The 21,768-nt window shown below is 49.5% G+C and overlaps 1 protein-coding gene across 3 annotated transcripts in view; it reads right to left on the reverse strand.

Moving 5' to 3' along the window:
- PRKCE (protein kinase C epsilon) overlaps positions 1-21,768 on the reverse strand; it is a 476,978-nt gene that overhangs the window by 32,051 nt on the left and 423,159 nt on the right. For all 3 annotated transcript variants that reach the window (XM_045981248.1, XM_045981250.1, XM_045981249.1), the window contains one exon: positions 4,176-4,314. In XM_045981248.1, coding sequence (XP_045837204.1) covers positions 4,176-4,314 — 139 coding nt within the window. The remainder of the gene's footprint in view (positions 1-4,175; positions 4,315-21,768) is intronic.

A 21,768-nucleotide genomic window follows, 5' to 3' on the forward strand; every position in this document is an offset into this window, starting at 1 on the left:
TCCACGTTTTCTTCTGTTCGGTTTGGTCTCCATGTCTAGAGAGTATGCAGCAGGTCAAGGAGACAGGTGTGGTTCGGGGTAGAAATAAACGCTGAGCTGGCCCCGTTGCTAGGAAGGGTTTGTGAAGTGAGGTCCCCGTCCTATAATGATTTTGTCCTTCTGTCAGAGCCAGATTAGGCATGGAACTGCGCACAAACACACAGGTGAGAGGGCTGCTCCAGGTTGCTCTCTGCTCTGCAATTCTACGAAGAATTCCAAAAAGTGAAGATGACAGAGGACTGGCTGGGCTGGGGGGCACGTCCTAAAGGGGTATCCATCCAGGTCTTCCCCCCAAATGGCAAAGGCCACACACAGTGACTTCCGCTTGCGGGACACCTCAGGTGGGTAACTTCTCAGGCGGGCAACTTCTCAGGTGGCCTGCCTGGAACGAGGCTGCAGCTCGGTCCTCAGATTCCAGGATGGCCGGGGAAGAGGCGGCTGGACGGGAGTTCTGGGGTCTTCCCTGGTCTTCCCAAAACAACCTTCTGGAGACTAAAGACTATAGACTGCTTGGGATTCAGTGGAATCATTTTGAAAACAGTAAAAACACGTGTGTTTTAGGAATCCTTTGAATTCAGAATGAAAAGAAATGTAAGTAAATGCAGCCAACTTCGAATTCTTGGGGGCTGGCGATCTGGTGAGAATGTTGGGTCTCTCGGCCCAGTGGTCAACACACTGTATCTGCAAGGTCCGAGCTAAGAGTCTGCTGTCCTGAGAAGCCAGTAACGCTGCTCTGTTCCAAAGCCAAAGCCAAAGTCAGTGGCTCCTTCAATCAGGAGATATCAAGGGCTCCACCTGGCTCACCATGGCACTGCTGGTTTCAAGGCCATGGTTATCACCCATCTCCACCAGAAAACTCTCCCGAATGCCCCCAGCTTTCTAGCATCTTCTGACATCCTAAGACCCTCTCCTGTCCCTAAGAAGGGCAGGCACTTTCCACATACTACTGTGATTTTAGTTATTTTCTCATGGGCAGTTGTTTCCCCTGGGCATCTCTAAGCCAGCGAGGGTAGGGGCTCCAACATGCTTCTGAGCCCCCCACCACGACCAGGCCAATTCCAGCACTTGGGAGACTGGCAGCCACGTATGCCTGCTGTGCGTCTCGCTGGGCATGCGCCCTTCTCTCCTGGGTTCAGATGGCTAGGAATGCTAGGTGGTGGGCCTCCAGCCTCCAGGAGGTGGCAGATCTGGGTCTTGTACCTCCATAGGTGGCAGAGGGTGGTGTGGGGGGGGTGACCTCCAGGTGGCCTGTGTGTGCTCAGATGGGATGGCTCTGCAGAAACCACAGAATGGCCTGCCCGTCCCCAGGCCCACTCCAGAGCCTTCCCATTTGGGGCAGCCTCTTTCATAAAATTCCTTTGGGGCTTGGCCCTAATTTTCTGCTTCTTAACCGGCTTGTCAGCCACGGAGCTGTGAGAAGGGCAAGGCTCACATGCCATGGGAGGGCACGGGTGTGGTGGCTACCCCCTTCAGTGGCTCAGAGCTGAGGGAGGAGAGCAAGCATCGGGCCTAAGGGTGCTAGCCATGCCCAGGGCTGGCTGCCATTTCCCAGGGAGCAGGAGTGGGGCGTGTGGAGAGTGGGGGCAGTGGACACTAGCCAAGGGGGCGTAGCGGGAAGAGAAGCGTTGGGCAACAGCTAGAGCCTCATTAGCTGGCTGGGGTTTTAGGGTTAACAGGCCCCTCATGGCCCCTCCTATCTGAATAGAGGCTTATGGTTTCTCAAGCATTTCCATGCTCTAATCTCATTAGACTCTCAAAACAGCTTGCTGAGGTAGGTAGGGCAGGAAGTGCTCTTCCCATTTGGAAGATGAGGAAGCGGAGGGTCTAAAACACTCTGCAACTTGGTCAAGGTCGCCTGGGGGCATCAGTGGTCCAGTCTAGCCTGGACTCTCAACTCTCAGGACTGTGCTTTTCCCACCTCCCCACTGCAACCCCCAAACCAGCAACAGTGAAGATGTGTTCACTGCGGGCCAGGCGCTGTGCTGGACCCATTGGGAGGCGTTGATTGCATTTCATCTCCCCAGTAGCCCTGGCCAGAAGTAGCAATATCTTGATCAGCTCTAATTCGCCTGTGGGAAAACCAGGACTGCCCATTTCACGGGTGGTGGTGACTGTGTGCCATGGGCGTGAGGAAGGAATGGGAAGGAAGGACGTCTGGCCTCATTATAAACAGAGAGGACAGCGCTGCTCACTGTGACTCCTGTCAATGGACTGCCTGCTGTGAGAGCATCCGGGTGGATGTTAGGTTCATCATGAAGTGACTGTTTTGCCTTGGGCTGGGTCCTTAACTACTCCTCTGGCCTGTTAACCCTTTGACTCTGGCATCAGCTGACAGAGGACTGGAACCAGGCATTCTGCTGAGAAGGAATGATGAGGAAGACAGTAAAAATGCAGGTCCCAACTGAGGGCCCTTGCATTTACTGATTTCTCCTGGAAGATTAAATTCCTGGTGTTCCTGCGAAGGAAGACTGATTGAAATCTCTGCTTTCAGATCTCTTAGAAGGTAAAAAGTTTTAAAGGGAGCTCAACTATTACTGACCGTCCTCACCTGTCTCCTCAAGCCCCCCCCACCCCGGCCCCCCCCGGCCCCCCCACCGCTCCATGTCTTGTCTGGTCTGTGAAGTCTCTTGACAGTCCCTTCCATACTCTCTGCCTTCTGAGGCAGACTGCTGTTGCCTGTCTTCTTCCTGGGATGGGTCTGACAGACCCAGACACCCTCCACTGGAAAACTCTTAGTGGGTCTACAGATCCTCTAGGATCAAGGCCACTTCCCTTGGTCCTCTTTCCTAATTTCATTCATGGCTATGAGCATGAAGAGTGCCCGTGTTCTAGCCTACTCTAGAACTTGAAGGCCAAGAATATTCTCATCCCTTCATCTTTGTTCACACTGGAGTGTCGTAAATTCAAATTCATTTATTCATTCAACCAACCGTTACTAAGAGCCTGGTCTGTGTGCTGGACCCTGGGAGCATGCAGGAACACAGCCCCTGCCCTAAAGGATTCAGAGCCCAGGAATACGGAACCTCCTGGACGGCCCCGCCCCCACCCCACCCCCCCTGGCTGTTTTCAGGAATGCTTTCCACAGCCACCACCAAAGGAAATCCTGTTGATTCTCCACAACTCAGTACATCTACCAGGTGTCCCAGTAAGCCTTCCCTTATCCCTGAGGATATCATCTTGTCTCTTGCATCTGTTTATTCTGCTTAATTAGCCATTAACATAGAGGCCACTGCCTCTAGACCAGAAGTTCTTTTAGGAGAGTGAGGAGTGCTGGGTTGAGTCTTCCTTCCCACAATGCTTTGCATCTAGAAGGTGCTCATACAATGCCCGCGGAAAGGAAATGCAGCTGGAATGTGCTAACTAACACCTGTGCACCATGGGCAGTGCTTACTGGGGGGCTGGTAGCTCCTTCCCATCTTACATGGTCAGAACACTTGAGGCCATTTTTATTGAGCAGCTGTGAGACACTTCGTCTTAAATCTGAATCGCACTGCACCAGGTATCTCTCAGCCTCGGCAAGACTGGCTTGAGAAACTCGAGGCCAGTAAGCACCATATGATGAACAACATGTGCAAACGACTTCACAAAAGGCAGTCCGTCAGTCAAGTTCCCAGGGAACTTCTTTGATCTACATTTATAACGAAGCATGCTTTACTCTTCCTGCTTGACCCTGGGCACCGGCCATGCAGAATCACCTCTATGCTAGAAATGGCAAACAAATCTGGGGTTTACTGTAGGTACGTTACTGCTGATGAAGCTAATTGCCACCTTTATTGATGGAGGTCCTTTTTTCTGGTTATTAAGAAGTGAAGACAATGATACAAGTCTACAACGTTCTCTTGGTCCTAGCCCGTTGGTAGTTCTGGACTGAGATGGAAGGGTGAGGCCCAGCAAGACTCTGCCCTAGCATGGGGAATGGCCCCTTGCTCACCGTTGGCCCCTTATTTCCTCCATCACTACCATTTCCTTATGGAGAAATTAGTAAGCCTTCTACCTTTCTTCTTCTCTCTCCTCCCTTAGACTCTCTCCTGGTTTTCTAGCGCTTTCCCCCAGCACCACTAGGTGACCTCAGTGCAAATGAATGGCCCCTGCCCCAGCCCTGGCGGAAGAAGGTGGCCCTCTGTGCACCGTCTTACCTCGGGTGCGATGTAATCAGGAGTTCCGCAGAATGTGGTGGTTGTGACGCCGTTCAGAATCCCTTCCTTGCACATCCCAAAGTCAGCCAGCTTGCAGTGACCTTCTGCATCCAGAAGGATGTTGTCCAGTTTCAAATCCCTGTGAGATGGCCCAGAATTAATGCCTCAGCCATTCCAACAGGGTCTTTCTGAGGTGGGAGAGATGTGCACATCTCAGGGAAATCTGCTCAGGGAGGAAAGCCTTTGAGGAGGCTTGATCTGCTGGCCACCCACCTCAGCCCAGGGCTCTCGCCCACACCAGCCAACCCCCAGAGGTGCCTCCATGCTCCCCAAGGGAGGGGGGGTGCTTCAGTAACACTAGTGCACTAGAGGGAGGACACGCTGGTGGCGACAACCAGGCCCTACAGAGCCCAGGCGGTTCTGTGCAGCGAGTGAGCGCCATGGGGGACGACAGGCAGACAGGGCGGGGGGTGGGATGCTGGCCTTAGCCAGAGCAGCTCTCTTGCTTTACAGTTTGGGGTTCCATGTAAGGTCTTGTATAAAATTTAAAGTTCTGGGTAAGAACCCCCTCTACCAACCAAATCTGCAAACCCCACACCTGCCCCACAGAAGGACCTAGATTGTCAGAGGGAGGCCCCCATCACGGCCCTCTCTCAGCGGCCACGCTGGGCTGCGGTGGGGTGGGAGGGTCTTACAAAGAAGGCCCATTGCCCTGCACCCAGAGCAAGAGGGGCCTTTCTCACAAGCCTGCTGGCGTCTGGACTTGAACTGCAGCCGCCATCAGGAATCCAGGCCTGAGTGCAAAGGTGGGGCAGGAAGCACTTCAGGGCCTCCCTGCTTTGCACCCGAGGCCTCGTTTCCGCTTACAGCTGGGACTTCTTGAGAAAAGAGAAAGCTCATAAAATATGCTGTTCTAAGCAGATGCTTGTGAACTACAGAAAGAACAGTGAGCCCAACCAAGCTGAGCCCCTGGGACTAGGGTCCCCAGCCTCCCCCACGGGCCACCGTGTGTGGTCAAGCCTCAGCTCCGGCTGGGGTGGGAGGGAAGGGAGAAGAACATGGACTTGGGCATGGGAGGCCTGGGGTTTAATCCCTAGGGGGGCATGGCCCTGGTGAATTCCCCTTGCTGGTTCGTTACCTCGACCATTGAATTGGGATGACCCATTCCTGCTTGTTTGAAGGGTTGAGATTAAGTATGTGGAAGTAGCAGGCCTTTATAGAGTTACACCCACTTCCTCCATGAGGAGACAGAGTTAGAGGGAACCGGGGGTTCTGTCTGCCCACCTGCCAATGTGGGCGTCATTGAGAAGCGAACCTGTGTGCCCTGCTAAGTTACAACCCCTTCATGCCCCCTAATCTAGGGCTGCCCGGCCCACACGCACGCACAATGATCGCCATGGCGACATGTGTATTAGGAACAGCAATAACAAATGTGTGGAAAGCACCTCTGTGGGCTGCAAACCACATTCATAACCTGAACAACAGTGAAGGTTCAGAAGAGCGTGCTTTGCTCTGATCGTGGCAGCAGTAAGTAGATGGAAGCCGGAAGAAGGTAAGTGACTTCTGAAAGGTGACGAGCAGGTTGAATTCACTGGGACTTGAACTTGGTCCCCTCTAGCTCCATAGGCTGGTGTTTCCGCCTCTGTGCACTACACTCCTTCAGTTTCCTGCCTTCGCGTTGGTGGACTTTTTCCAGCGTGAGCCACCAACCCCAACTTGAGAAAGGACCCCACGCATGACCTCTTAAGGCCCCCTTCTTCAAAGTCTTGTCGGAAGGGCGCATTTCTGCTTTGTATGAACGGAGGTTTGTAAGATTCCAAGCTAGCCTCAGCTCTGCCCATCTGAAGGCTCCACTCAGCATTTTGTTCGGCTCATGGTTCCCACTCAGGGCAGGAGAAGGTGGAACGTCTTATTCTCCCCATCTTCTGCTCTTTGCCTTCCCCTCCTCAGGCCCGGCACACACCGTCCCCTTGCTGCCTGCCCCCTCTGCTCCCCGAGGGAAGAAGCTGCCCCATGCTGAAGGCCCAGGGGGCCCACGAGGGCCAACGATGTTCTGCAGGAAGCACGCAGGCAGCTGCCCCTCTGCTGTGGGGAAGGGAGGCCTCAGGCCAAAGCAGGTCTTCACACAGTCCTGCCATGGATACCAGAAATCCTGCCACCACTCACCTCCTCAAACTTCCCCTGTGTTTCTCTGAAGCTCGGCCTCCCCACACAAAACCAAGCCCCGTGGAAGAGACAGTGACTTGTGTTCCTTTCCTTGGTGACAGGGAAGATGAGTTCAGCTGGAAAGTCCTCTAGGGACCAGAAATGCCACGATTAAAACTGGATTCCTCCTGGAGTCTTCAGTCTCATTAAAAAGAAAAATAACCCCCATGGCCGGGACCAAACCTGTCTGTCTCAGTGAGCTCCTGAGTGCGGGTTTCAGTGGAGGGGAGAGCCGAGGCCGCCCAGGGCCACGCCTGCTGGGGCCGAGGAAAAGAGAGAGGACAGCCACCCTTCCTTACAAGGGGCCTGGGGGTCAAGGGCTGCTGAAGGAGGGTAGAGTCCCTGAAATTCTGCTTGCTGCCCAGCTGGCTGAGGGCGACCTCTCTCGGTTTTCCCTCCCTCCCCCTTAGTGGCACTGCTGCCTGGGGACCTCCGACTTCGACCTCCCATTCCTGCTGCAGGATCCCCCACCTGCTGGCTTTTCGTGCTGCCTGCTCGTGAGGGGTCTCTAAATCCTCCCTGGGAAGGTCAGGGACAATCATTTCTCAGCCTTGCTGGGGCCGGGGTCCAGCTGGCTGGACAGGGTGTGTAGGCTTTTCTCCTTCACGGGTGTTCTCCTGGTGCTCAGGTCAGCGGCCAGGCACAAAGTAGGTACTCATCGAACTTGGGGACTGATAGTTTTGTAAAGAGGGACTTCTGCCTAGATATTAATCCCCATCGGTCCTCAAATACAAGGACAGGGTACTTTTGAGGACCGGGACATTTTTTTTTTTTTAAATATTTTATTTATTTGACAGAGAGAAATCACAACTAGGCAGAGAAGCAGGCAGAGAGAGAGGAGGAAGCAGGCTCCCTGCGGAGCAGAGAGCCCGATGCGGGGCTCGATCCCAGGACCCTGGGATCATGACCTGAGCCGAAGGCAGAGGCTTTAACCCACTGAGCCACCCAGGCGCCAGGACCGGGACATTTTTTAAGGAATGGGGTCATTTTTGTTAATAGTGGAAAAAATACAGCAAAATTCTTTCCCCTCTATAGGAGTCAATACGATGAGCTTTTACTTATTAAATAGCTTCAACCCGTTTTTTTCAACAGGCAATACCTTCATGTGCCCTAAAACTCAGAGTATAAAAGGATAAACAGTAAGAATTCTTCCTTCTGTACTTGTTCTCCAGACACCACTTCCCCCCCCCCATAGGCACCTGCATTTTATTCATTCCTTGTGTCTTGTTTTGGTCACAGTTTCTGCATAAATAAGAATGTGTGACTATATATTTATGTCCCCCCTTTTAACTAATTGGGACTTGACTACATGCAATCTTTTGCACCTTATCTCTTCCACTTAATACGTACTGGAGATCTGTCTTGGCACGTAAAGAGGCTCCTAATTCCTTATTATGGCTGTACAACAGTCTGCCACATTTCCTGGAGGACATTTAGCTTGCCTCCAATCTTTTGCTACTAAGAACAGTACTGCTGTGAATAAGCTTATAAATATATGAAGGTAATTGTGCCGATTTTCTAGAAAAGAAATGTCTGAATACGCTAGAACAGGAATGCGGAGTTTGAGGGATGTTGCCAAACTGCCCTCCTCAGAGCTGAAGGATTTATACTTCTGTCAGCAGTATGGATAGTGCCTCCTTGCTGACATGGTAAGTGATTGAGCTTCTGGTAGTCTGATAGTGGAAGGCAGTATTTCAGTGTATGTATGTATGTATGTATGTATGTATGTATGTATGTGTGTGTGTGTATTTTTAAGATTTTATTCATTTGAGAGAGCACATGCGGGTGGAGTGGCAAAGGGAGAGGGAGAAGCAGACTCCCTGCTGAGTGGGTAATCCCATGAGGGGCTCCATCCCATGACCCTGAGATCCCATGACCCGAGCCCAAGGCAGATGCTCAACTGACGAGCCACCCAAGCGCCCCTATCCTGGTATATTCTCAAGTTTCTCTGTAAGTTTGAGCATTTTTTCATATATTTAAAAGATATCTTTGTGTGTGTGTGTGTGTGTGTGTGTGTGAGAACTATTGCCATTTTTCCTTTATGGTGTTTGTTTCTTGTCTTTTTAAGGAGATTTTTCTATAGTAGGAAATGGACTTTGAGTGGTTTAAGAATTGCAAATTCTTGTCCCAGTTTAATTTTTGACATTGCTTATGGTGGTTTATTGTAAGTTTTTGTATTTTATGCCTTAATTTGAAAGGCTTTACCCATTTCAAAGTTATAAGAGCATTCTCCCAGCATCTCCCCTTGTACTTTCATGGCTTTCATTTTATAAACTTAAGTCTTTGATGCATTTGGCATTCAGCCTGATGAAACGTGTGAAGTAGGGTTTGTTTCCAACCCCATAAGTTGGATAGTTCATCTTTTCCTCATTGACTGAAACATCACCTTTTTCAAATACTGGTCCCAGCTCCCCATAAGGATTTGGACTTACTTCTGCACTCCTCATTCAATGATGCTGACCTATAACACACTTTCAAAATTACTGTAGGTTTATGATTCAGTTTAACATCCAGTTGGGCTGGTCCCCTTCTTCTTTTTCAAAATTTCCTGGCTATTCTTGCTTGTTTACTTTTCCATACGAACTTTACAATCATCTGTCTTGTTTTAAAAAAATCCTGGTGATGTTTTTATTGGGAACATGTCTAAAGTTATAAATTAACTCAGAGAGAATTGAAATTTTTATGATGTTGAGTCTTCCTATCCAATAACATTGTTTGTCTTTCTATTCATTCAAGCCTTGTCCGTGTCCTTTAGGAGCATTTTAAGGTTCTCTCCTATAGATCTTGTGCATTTCTTATTATATTTAATGGCAGCCTGCTGGTCGGCCCAATACCCATTCTCATTTTCTTCCTAAGCAAGAGAACACCGTTGCTGTTGGTGTTTTAAGCCCTGCACACAGTGGTGTAGCTAAACTGGAATTCAAAGCCTTCCTCAGAGCTGGGTGCGGTTACATAACTAAGTTCTAGCCAGTCAACTGTTTGAGGTCTTAAAAGAATGAGGCTTATCTTCTCTTTCCTTCTACGCATTGCCTGAATGAGGATATAATGCCTGGAGGCCTCTTAGTCCCCTTCAGCCATAAAGAAAAGCACCAAGCCCCAGAAATGGTCACTGGACTTCTTATCTCCAGATAGCACTCTTATGAAAAAGAAATGAACTTGTATCTTATTTAAAGCACTGTTGTCGGGGCGCCTGGGTGGCTCAGTGGGTTAAAGCCTCTGCCTTCGGCTCAGGTCATGATCCCAGGGTCCCGGGATGGAGTCCCGCATGGGGCTCTCCGCTCAGCAGGGAACCTGCTTCCCCCTCTCTCTCTGCCTGCCTCTCTGCCTACTTGTGATCTCTCTCTCTGTCAAATAAAGAAATAAAATCTTTAAAAATAATAATAAAGCACTGTTGTCTGGGGCTTATATGATAATCGCAGCTGAGTCTACTCCTGGGGAATCCAAGTTGTTATTTTATATTTTAAATTCCTATTGTCAGTGGGGATCTTCTTATCCATCATATCCTTTCTCTGGTTGCATGTGTATGTACTAGTTACTAATTTCTACTTACCGTTTTATGCCCTGCTGCTACATGAATGTTCTTTATTTTTGCAAAAGCGTTTTCCGGTTGATTTTCCTGGATTTTCCAAATCATTTGTAACTGGTGATCATGTTCACTTTCTCCTTTACAGGGTTTGCATTTGTAACTTATTTACTTTGCCTGACTATGTTGGAACCTTAAGAACAAGGCTGAGTGACAGTGATGGTAGTGAGCATACTTAGGAGTCTCGGATTTTGGGGGTCTCTTATTATGACAAAGGCATTTCCCCAGGCAGGATGCCTTTATCATAGCCCCTGTCACTTGGAACCTGACTGAAGGCTACCTTACTGGGTATTCTCCACTAGACTGAGGACTTGGGAGAACTTCCATGGAAACTCCCTTTCTCCCCAGCTTCCAGAGGTCCCAGTGAGCTATGGGAAAGATGGTAAGGAATAGGCTCTGCAGAGCCCCTCTAGTCCCAGGTTCCTCAACCTTGGAGCCAGACTGACATTTGCAGCTGGCTAATTCCTTGTCATCGGGGGCTGTCCTGGGCACTGTAGGACGTTCAGTAGCAATGCTGACTTACACACATGAGATGCTATTATCAACACCCCCCACTGCCCCAGTGTGATAACCCCAAATGGCTCTAGACATTGTTAAACGTCCCCTGCAAGACCGCTGGTGGACAACTACCGCTCTGAGCCTTAAATCGAGGCTCCAAGACAGTTTGGCCTGGGTCATTAAGCCGAATAGGGATCTGAGAGAGAGGCTGCCAGGAAAGGGTACATCTGTCTGGAGTGTCCTCTGCCATCTTATCCTGACAGACAGGAAGCCTGAACACTACAGCCCTGCTGGTGTTTGGTACCATCAACCCACCTTTTTCACCATCTCAGGAAATCAAGGCTCAGAAAAGGTAAGCCTTTCACCCACCCTTGCATGGCGGGTAAGAGGCAGTGCTGGGCTAACTCCACACAACAGACCATCTTTCAGATCAAATGTAAGATGCACGAGCTGGAAATCTCCACCTGCTGATGGGACCCAAATTCCTTTGTGCTTATAAAAGGTGGGCTTCACGGTGAGAAGGGGGGAATACAGAGGCCCAGAGGTCACAGTCACTGACAGGGAAGGTGTGATTTAGGGGCACAATGATATAACCAAGGCTCCCTTGAAGTGGGAACACAGATCACTTCCAGAAACTCAAAAGACAGTCAAGAAAACCCCAAATATGTTTGGGACTCAGTTTCCTTATCTGAAAAGTGGGGATAATATTGCCATCATTGAATGAAGTAATCCATATGAAAGTTCTAGCATAGTGCCTGCCTGACGCTTGCTAGTTACTCCAGGAGTAACCAACGGTCTCTGAGAGTCTCCAGGCATCTCTGACAGTCATTTCTTTAAAAATGCACGTGCCCTGTGAGGGCAGGTCAGTAGGCCCCTAAAAACTCTTTAATAATGGAGAAATACTTATCTTTCCTAGTGTGTGTAAACCACAGAGACAGAATCCACGGGATGAAGACCACAGAGCATATGGAACTACCACACAGGGGCGAAGTGTCCAAGGATAATTGAGAGACAGAAAGACACTGCAACTTCTAGGCCAGCCCAGGGAGAAAAATCACGGGCTCCTTTTCCCTGGCCCCGGGGAATGATACCTCGCACCCAGGGGAACACCAGCACTCCAGGGGAGAAAGCAAGGGCAGGCAGTGAACAGCAGAAGCTGGGTGGAGTCCTGGGCTCTTCGGCACCTCAGCTATCTTAGCTTAAAAAATCCTCTCTGACTTGTGAAATTGTACTTTCCCAATTTGGTAGATTCGCCAAGAATAAGGGCCAGAAAATTCTTCTGGAAACCACTAGCATTTAGCAAAGGGCTGGCACCCCGGGGAACCTTTGCACATAAGAAACAATGGAAAAAAAATTTTTTTTGCTTGACTTGAAAACTCACTTCAAAGGGAATAGACCCATAAGTCCCTGTCTTCTTCATTCTGCCTCTCCATTTTTAGTGCCCTCATTTCCAGGGTACGCTCGATGGTATATCCCTCTGGCATGCTAATTCCCCGAAACTCAGGCCCCGACTCCACGCCGTGCAAACGACAGCACATTCTTCCATTCACTTGAAGATAAGAGATTAGAAAGATTACTTCTCAGGATGCCAAGTATTTGGATCACCAGAGAGCAGGCCCTGGGGGGAGGTTATGAAGAAACTCTGCTTGTTTTTGGACAAAGAGTGGAGGTTAGCACATGACTGAGGTTAATCAGATGGGAACACAGGCTCTTCGGGCAGATGTTGCTTTCATAGACTGAACCACACATTCACGAGAAGACAATTTTCCCCCTTCAATACAGCACACTCCCCTTGACAGTGGGGCAAATGCCGGTGACCGGCTGCTGTCCTTCCTCCTGAGTCCCTCTGTGGCGGCCACCCCTTAGCACTCGCAGGAACGCCACATCACTCCAGGGCCACCACAGGCACAAAGCCTAGGAAAGGGATCCTCATGTCGCTCTGTCCAACAGAGAGGCATCACTTGCTTCAGAGCCAAGGTAACTGATTTCGAAACTCTCCACTGTCACGCTGATACCTGAGAGTCAGTGGTAATGTTTCACTCTGGGCCAGTCTGTGGGGAAATCTCGGACTCTTTTCAAAGGAAAAGCTCAATCATTTAGGACGGAATAGTTAACTATTTTTTTTTCCTTTTGTTTTTTTGTTTTTTTCCCACATGCTTTTGTAGGCTGGCTCAGTATAAGCCTTTAAATGCATTATCTCATTGAATCTCACCAACAGCCTAGGGACACCATAGGACTATCGCTGCCTCCGTTGTAAAGATGAGGAAGGAGAGTCCGAGGGGCTATGCCCTGGCCCTGGACACACAGGTGGCGAGTGACAGAGTTGCTTCGCCTGACATCAACGCATGCTCTGAACCACTTAGCTATGTTGCTTGAGGAGGGAGAAAAAAAAGATCGTATCTACACTCTTACCCTCCTGTGGGATGGAGAGCACGGTTGTTGCTGTTGGGGTGACAGCTGTTTTGGACTCATGGCAAAGTAGTTAGAAGATGTAACTGATAAGCCACGCAAACTGACGACCCCAGTCTGAAGACAGCAGACCTCCAGCTACCACACTGATAGCTGGAAAACCCAAGGTGTGAAATGGTACCCCTTTCACAGCCAAAAGAAACAGCCTTGGGCTGTACCTGGACATTAAGACTTGGAATCCCTGCAGAATAATTTATCTGACTGTGAGATTATATCTAACTACTTTTTTTTTTTTTTAATCCACAGTAGTGAAAACAAATTCTTATGCTTGATACACACACAGATATATATCCTGACCTCCACTGACGGGAAATAAGCCTTGATCTGTGTCCCCAGCGAATGGGACTGGCCCCTCTGGCCATCATGACATTTACACCAAGACCCTCCCCCCCCAATTCCTCTCCAGGCCGTCCGTTAACCTGCACTTAGAAACGGCTCTTTGGGGCTCAGTCAGCCCAAGGACAGACTGGCCCAAGGACAGCGACAACTTCAAGCAAGTCACTCCTCTGAGCTCGCTGTCCTCAAATATGAGAAAAGACGGCTGGATGAGCTAATCCCCAAGGACCCTTCTCGTCTGAGATCCTGGGAAGCGAAGGCAGCTGGAGCTCGTGAAGTCTGAACTTGCAGTCCTGGCCGCTGCACACCAAATATTTCCCTTTCCACTCCAGAGCAAACCTTCGCCAACAGGCCTTTCCATACAAAATGTAAATCAGACCATGCTCTCCTTCTGCTTGCATCCTTCAGGGGCGCCCCGTGAAAATGCTTCCCGGTGTGCTCTGCGAGGTGCTCTGGGGTCTCCACTAGCTTCCTCCCTCACCGCACCCCTCTTTAATCTACACCAGGGCCTGGGGGCCTTGGGTGCTTCCCAAGCATGTGAGGCTGTCTCCTGCCTCGATGTCCCGGCACAGGCCCTGCTAGGAGGGTCTGTCTTCCACAATGGATACCCGTGAAGGCGGGGCCTGGAAGCCCCCCAGTGCCTGATCCTTCCTAGCACCTCAATACCTGCTGGTCAAAGGATGAGAAAATCAGGGAGCAGGGAGGGGAATTTGGGAATCATGGCCCTAGGCAGCTAGGCGACCCGAACAAATGCTTTCAGATACCATATGGAACTATTAAAACACATTATTAGAAACTGTTAAAACCAAGGCCAAGGCACCAGAGGCAGCCGAATCTGGCATTCTCCTGTACCCCCTCAGTCCCTTCTCCTGTTACACTCAGGAAGAACCCCTCCCTTCACCCCAGCAGCTTCCGTGGCAGTCAGAGTGGAGGCCCAAGAATCATGCTCGGGCTCTGGAGCCGGCCCTCTTCCCTCCTCCTTTTGCCACCACCTCCCCGTCTTTCGAGCCACGGGGTCAGGGATCTCTGACAGCATTTTCCTGGCTTGAGACCTTTGCCACATGGCTGTTCCCTCTCCCTGGAGAATAGACCCCTTGTCATTAAGGTCCATGCCTCAACTTCTCTTCCTCAGGGAGACCTCTCAGTGGTCACCCTGCCTAAATCAGCCCACTGCCACTTGCCATCCCCTACTCCCGACCCTTCCCTGAATCTCAGTCACCTCAGTCATTTCCTCCACAACAATGACCACAACCTGTAAGGACTCTGCTTGTTTATTTCCTTAAGTAAATGGTTTCCCCGGCAGGAGCTCCATGGGAACAGCGACTGCATCTTCATGTTCCCGGCGCGGTCCCCAGAGCCCTGCAAAGTGCCTGCGCTCACTGTTGGTCGAGCGTCCCAAGGAGACGCATCTGTATTCAGTCCACTCCAGTGATGGTCCAGTTAATGGCACGATTACAAATCCTCATGCCTCCGTTGCCTAATTGGCCCTGGTTGTCATGATCCACAGTATTTAGGGTTGCTGCTCAGAGCCTGCTTTCTGTGGTGGGCCTTGAGGATACTGGGGGAGAGAACACAGTCCCTGTCCTCAAGGAGGGGTCTAGAGGGAGAGGTGGACAGAGGCCAGAAGGCTCAGGATGGTAAGTTCTACACTAGAGGGGCAAACAGGACATCCCCACTGCCCTTACAAGGCCAGGGCTGCCAGTCCTGCCTCCTTCTTGGCCCCAGTGATCTGCAGCTCAAAATCTAGCCAGCATTCATGACAAAAAGGGCCACTCCAGCTAAAGGACCAACAGTAATCTTCCTGGGGGTGTGCCTGGAGCCTGGCGGAAGTGGACTACAGTTCCTCATGCCCAGAATTCCCAGACAGGGGACCAGAACATCACTCTTCAAGGTCAGGGCCAGAAGCTGCCCCAGCTAGTGAGTGTAGGTCTTCCTCGTCCAGCCGTTCAAGGGGCCGCGTGCTAGAAGACAGGTCGGCACCTCGCGGGTCACCTCCGCCCAGATAAAGAGCTGAGGAGACACAAATGTAACTGGACAAGTTGAGGGGGATGTAGGAAAAGCACGTCTTCCTGCAAAGTGAGGGTCACCCGAGCTACTTGGAGGACATCGGAGGCCTCAAGCGAGGCCAGGGAGCTGAAAATGGACTGACCTCTGAAGGGACAGAAAACAGATTTTATTATTCCTAAAAAAAGAAGTCTCACATTTGAATTTGTTTAATTTGGCCATAGAAGGTATTTGCTTTAAGACCGTGTGGTGCTCTTCAGCTGATCAGAGCTGTGCGTGCGCGCGTGTGTGCGTGTGCACACATGCCCCTGAGGACCGCTAGAGGCTTCTGCTCACACCCACACATTTGTCTGGGGCTCAGGCCTGCAGCCGGTGGAGAGGGAGAGTACATAGGTCCATGAGCAGGAGGCAGGTGATGGAGATCCTCCTTTTCGTTATTAGGGAGCACAAAATCTGGTGGAGTTAAACGGGAAGCATCTACTGCGCCAGCCGATGAATATTTCCTGGGCAGCTGCTATGCGCCAGGGAGGGTCTGGCTTTGGAGTGAGGGCAGGGATCGACCGATACCTCAGCTCACACGTGCTGAGTCTGAGGTGACTGGAGACATCTAAGTGGACATGCCAACTGGGTAGTGACAGATGAGGGTTTGCGATGGAGAAAGGGAGTGGCCGCGGCAGTCTGAGCAGCGAAGCGGGCTGCGGCGGGTCTGTGAGCAAGCTCAGTGTTGAATGGGACAACCAGAGAGGAGACTCAGGAAGCCCAGGGAAGCCCAAATATCTACCCGAGGCTCAGAGAGATGAAGGCATTTGACCTTATTTATGTTTATTTGATATTTTCTCTTTATGCTTAGGTATTCCGATTTAGAAATAATGATGGTGATGATGGTAAATTATATCTTTCAAGAGAACACTTTCCAGATCAGCGGAGGTATCACATGCCAGGGTTGGCCCAGTGAACAAATTTAGTAAAGAAAAGAACTGTAAACTTCAACTCTACCGAGGGAAAGAAGGGAAAGGAATTCCAGAATTCTGCTCAGGATAAAAAAGAAAAGCAAGCAGCAACTCTGCGGTGACGCTGGGAGACCTGCTCTCACACAAGACAGCAGCTGTCTCCATGCAGGAAGCAGCTCCGTTCAGAGAAAACCTACAGGAGCGGAGCTCCACGGTCCCCAGGAACTGTCCAGTCTCCCACCCAGGAAGGACCTAGCGGCTTCTCCTCTTCCTCCCAGCTAGAGGGTGTAGTGGGAGCCCAGCTCGACAACAGTCCAGTTCCCTGGGCCCCTCTCTCCCCTGCCTTCTGGCTGCCCTCCCTGCCCCTCCCCTTCTTCTGCTCCATCTGAGGGGGTCCCTGTGCTCGGGATATTTCTTTGTTTCCTTCTCGTTAGAAACCACCTTCTCCCAAACTATCAGTCTTTTGAATTAGTTGCAAATCTTTCAGTGTCACTGAGCTAACGTGGGCACATAATTATGGCCTGAGGTGTAACTTCCCCCAGGGAACCTGCACAGACGGATGAGAAGATTCTGGAGAGTTAGTGGGGGAGATGGCATGGAGGGGGCACAGCTTCAACACCACTTCTCAGATCCTGGCTAGAGGGGGCCTATATCCCTTCTAGTGGCTGTTGGCTTACCCGGCCTCTGAGTTCTGCCTGAGTCATCTGCTTCCTTTCCTTTAACCCTCGACCATTCTTGGAATAGAGTTGGATTTTCTTGATGTCATTCGGCTAAAATTCAGAGTGCCGGTCATTTCCTGACTTTGCTGGCAATCACCAGCTACATTTATCGTCACACTAGAGCAGGCTGTGTGGCCAGAGATGTGGATGAAACAGTAGTAGGTTATGTTCGATGGAGGGAGGTACTTGATACAGGCTAAGCTATCTCTGCCTTGGGAAAAGTGGTATCTGGCTTTCAAACAGTCTCTTTCATTACCGTCAAGGTCATGGAAGGGTACTGAGGGCATGTGGTTTACACACAGGGCAGGGTGGACCCCCCAGAGTTAGCATTTTCAGTTTTCCTCTTCTGGAGCTACCATGAGCATGCACGACAAGTAGCAGTTTCTACCTATACACGGTCCATATCTCAGCTTGGTTCTGACTGAAGCCAGTATGTGGGGTAAGCCAGCTGCCCAGAGACAGCAAGGAGATCTCTGAAAGGGATGGTTCTCAGCCAGAAAGCAAGTGGAGTGGCCAAATTCAACACCAAAGTGTGCAATTTGTTGGTGGTTCAGTTCTCCACATATTCTATTCTGAAGTAAATCGTGACTTGAGAACTTATTTTAGCAAGTGCGATGGCGAGAGCTGAACTCCAGTTCCTGAACTTCCAGGTCAGGAACAGGTACTGTGAGGGTGTGCTCAACGTCTCCCAGCACACCCATGGCTCTATGTTCGAGGGATCGTACTCTATGCTTGGTGACACACACTTCATTATCTATGTGTTTGATGATATATGGGACATATATAGTGTTGCTGATAGAGAGACAAATTAATATTTGTAGACACAGATATATGCAGAGCTGTTGGGAGTTACGCGTCTCCTGTGTATATACCATGAAGTATATATGTAATAAAGTAGGTAACATGCTGTGTTAGAATGGGTCCAGGCAACAGGTAACCCCTTCTCTCTGTATTATTCATATGAGGTACTTTATTGTATAGTAAAGTTGCAATATTGTAATAGTAGAATTGTACAGTATAGATAATAAAGTTATATATGTAATACTTTACATATGTGATAAATATATAGTATGATTATATACATGATACTTAGAGGGATTTGGGGAGTCATATATTGCCTCATATACACAAAATAAATATGTAATAAAAACTTACATGTAATTAAGTATATATGTAATATACATGTTATAAAGTGCCTAGTATTAATATATGTAACAAATATTTAGTCTAATCAGTTGTATATGCATACCTATGTAATTCATATATGTATATATAGTATAATACATGTGTATATGGTATATGTTTTACCTAGAATCAATAAGTTGAAGTGGCTTTTTAGATTATATTTGGTGGTGTTGGTCTCCTTCCAACTTTGCAATTTATGCTTACCTGCTCATTTATGCTAACAGAGATGGGGAGGCTAACAATTACTGTTGAAGCCTTAAGAATATACAAATGCAAAATCCATCATCTTAGCAAGCTAAAAAAAACCACCTCACTATTTTCATGCACTAACAGCCCCACATGGAGGTTAATTAAACAAATGCTAATTTCCTAATCTGCTGATGACTGTTAGTTTTCATTGCCAAAGATTAGCTGTTAAGATATATATACCCACAACCATACCTGTTCTTTTTCGAAACACCGATGTTCTGATTTAATGGAAAATCACTGCAGGGCACAAGTATAAACTATAAAACAATTAAAATCATAAATCCAAATGGCAGCAATTCCCAGTGAGTTTTACAACATCAAACTAAGCAGCTGCCAATCTGAAAAGCTGTGCCCTGGGCCCTGCAGGTGAGTTGGCTAGAGCTGGAGCAAGGGACAGGTACGGACAGCTTTCCGTGGGTGGGCTCTAGTGAGAACCCACAGGGGGCTAGGGTCTATGGGACAGTGAGATCATCAGCCCAGGCCTCAGGAGGTCCCAGGGAAGAGGCTGGCCACAAGTTGCTAGCCGGCATGTCTTCCTTTTTTAGGAGATAAAAAAAAAATTCATTCATGCCTTCGGATATGGACTAAGCAACCACTATGTGATATGTACTGACTTTGGCCTGAAGGAAACAAAGTCCCTCTGCTCATGGAGCTTACATTCTAGCGTGGAAAGAGACATCAGTTAATAAAACACTAAGCAGTATGTCAAGGAATGAAAGTGCTATGAACATTTAGGCTGGAAAGAACTCTGTCCCATGTCGTCCTCTTTCCCACGAAGTGATGAGTATTTCCTGAGCACCTTCTAAATGCCAGGCTTTTGTGAGATGACTTATAAGAGACAGAATTCTAAGTTGCAGTTTCTGTCACCTACAGATGACACTAGGAGCAGGCCACCTGCTCAAGAATGGTGTTTGTGGAGTGTTTACTCATGTACCTCACGTACGTGAGCTCATTCAAGTCCCCCTGAAACTCTCTGGAATGGGTACCACCATCACTCCCATATTACAGATGACAAAACTGAGGCCTGGAGAGGATGAATGCCTTGCCCAGAAGCCTACTGCTAGCTTGGGGTGTGGGGACCAGGAATTGCACCCCATGGAGCAGCCTCCTAACCACACCCCCTATGCGGGTCTAAAGCTGGTGGTAGAGACCAGCGGCATTGGAGGAGTTCCAAACCAGCTGGAAGCTCCCTGAAGGAGAGCGCACATCCGCTACACTGTCCGTACTCTCCCCAGGCACATCCCCCCCCCCGCCAGTGCCTGCTCCAGGGCCAGGTGCCAGGAGAGATTAGTACTTTCTGACAGCTGGGTCATTCTCTGGGGAGGCTCACTTCAGGATCACCCCAATATCCAGTTCAGAAGGTTGTGAGGGGTGGTGCTCTGGTTCAGTCCCGACTTCTCAATAATCGCATTTCATTGACTTGTCAATATTATTTTTAATGGTCAACCGGAGATCTAGATTTGGGGCCCTTGGAAAATTGGTTACAGGTCAAGGGCATAAGGCTTAGGAAACATCTACCAAAACAGGGACTTTTCCATGATGCCACTTAAGGATTACTAACACAAAACGGCCCGAGACCGAGCAGGAGGCTGTAGCATCTCACAGACACGAGTCTGGAGATTACTCGGGTTCCGACTTCTTATTCATGATATGTGAATACAGTAACTTAACCTCACTGAGGCTCAGGTGTCTCACCTGTAAAATGGGGATAACAATTACTCATTTCAAAGGTTCACCGAGATGCTTAAATAAGATAATATGTAAAAATTCATTCCAGTTCCTGGCACAAGGTGCATCCTTGACAGAGACTAGTTCCAATTCTCCTTCGTGAGCAATTTCCAAACTTGATCATTGAAACCACAAGTTTCATACTCCTCCCTCACCTACACAAAAATGACTGTCTGCCCCAAAAACAGAACTGAATGCCTGCTGTCTTTTTTTTTTTTCAGACTGACCACATGACAAGTGACACCATAGGGGAGCAGCACAATGGTAAACAACCACCAGAAGGGGAAACCAGAATGACGAAACAGAGCTAGGAATTATAGAATAGTGGCTGTTCCCCTATTCTAACCTAGACTTTATTTCCCACCAGAGCTGACTCGATGGGGGGGTACCCCTGTGTGTGAGTTGTGGAAGGACATGGGACATCAAGGTCTGGCCAGTTTGGTGCTCCTGTGACTTCTGAGGCAGAGGCAGGCAGGTGAAGGGACTGAGCTGTGGTCATGTCTATGAGGTATGGCTGTGTCCAGCCTCCTTGGTCCCTGCCCGTTTCTCACTGATTTTCCAGCTTGCCCATCGTATCTGTGACCTGCCCCATCGCTGTCCAGCAAATTCCTTTCCTGTGCAAGTCAACTAGAACTTTGTTGGGCACTAAGACCCCTGACGAAGCCACGGGTCCCAGGCCAGGCTGAAAACCCCTCACTCTTCAGGGGTAGCGGCTGCTTGATGACAACCACTCATTCTCGAAGGCCTCCCACCTTCGAGCTCTCTCAGGAGCCAGACCAGTGCACTCTGAGAGTGGAGAGAGCTTGCCGGGCCTGTAGATCAGCCAGTAGGTGCACAGAACTGATGGAAAAGAGAGACCGGTACGGTGAAGAGCAGTCAGGAACGGTAGAATAAGCAATATCCCATATAGTACGTCTACACGCCTTAAGAGAAGCCTGGAACGGAGAGCAGTCACACAACAGCAGTCACACAACGTATGCTGACACGACCCACGAACAAACAGAAGCTGAGAGGTTAGGATCAGATGCTGGCGTAGGGCTCGAACTCTCTCTCTCTTTTTAAAAACAGTCTACACAGCTGTTTCTACACCAACTTCAAAGTAAGAGAAAACACTAAGCCACTATTGAAACCTGGAGGAATCATTGCTATAGGGCCATTGTATTAAGAGGATACTAAGGGTCCAAGGTTTTAGCAATCTGAGAAGGAAGTATCAGTGACAAATTGTTTAAGGGCACGGGTCAATGATTTTGAGCAGAACAGACCTGGAAGCTGTTAGAAAGAATTGAAGCTGAAGCACAGAGCCAGCGGGGAAGGCCCAAGTCTGCAGGCTTTCTGGCCCTCAAGCCCTGCTCTTTCCATGCTTTGGCCCTCAACATCCAGGCCAAGGGTGTGGAGGCCGAAAATAGCACAGACAGCCGCTAGCTGTTACACAGCAGCCACGCTACCCGGATTTCAACGGAGCTCATTTAGAGAAATCTATCATTGTCGGGCCTTAGGGAAAGAGTGAGTTAGAGAGGTATCTTCACTCTCCGGAGCCTCTGCTCCCCTTGCCCTGTCCTCCTTGGGGCTGCCCTCTCCCCGGCTGGATGTCTGCTGGCCTCTGCCCTCCCTTCTCCCAGCCAGCCAGCTCCTGGGAAGGCTGTGGCAGCAGCGTTACCCCTGGGAGT

This window comes from Meles meles, chromosome 16, assembly GCF_922984935.1.
Source record: "Meles meles chromosome 16, mMelMel3.1 paternal haplotype, whole genome shotgun sequence".
NCBI classification, from domain to species: Eukaryota; Metazoa; Chordata; class Mammalia; order Carnivora; family Mustelidae; genus Meles; species Meles meles.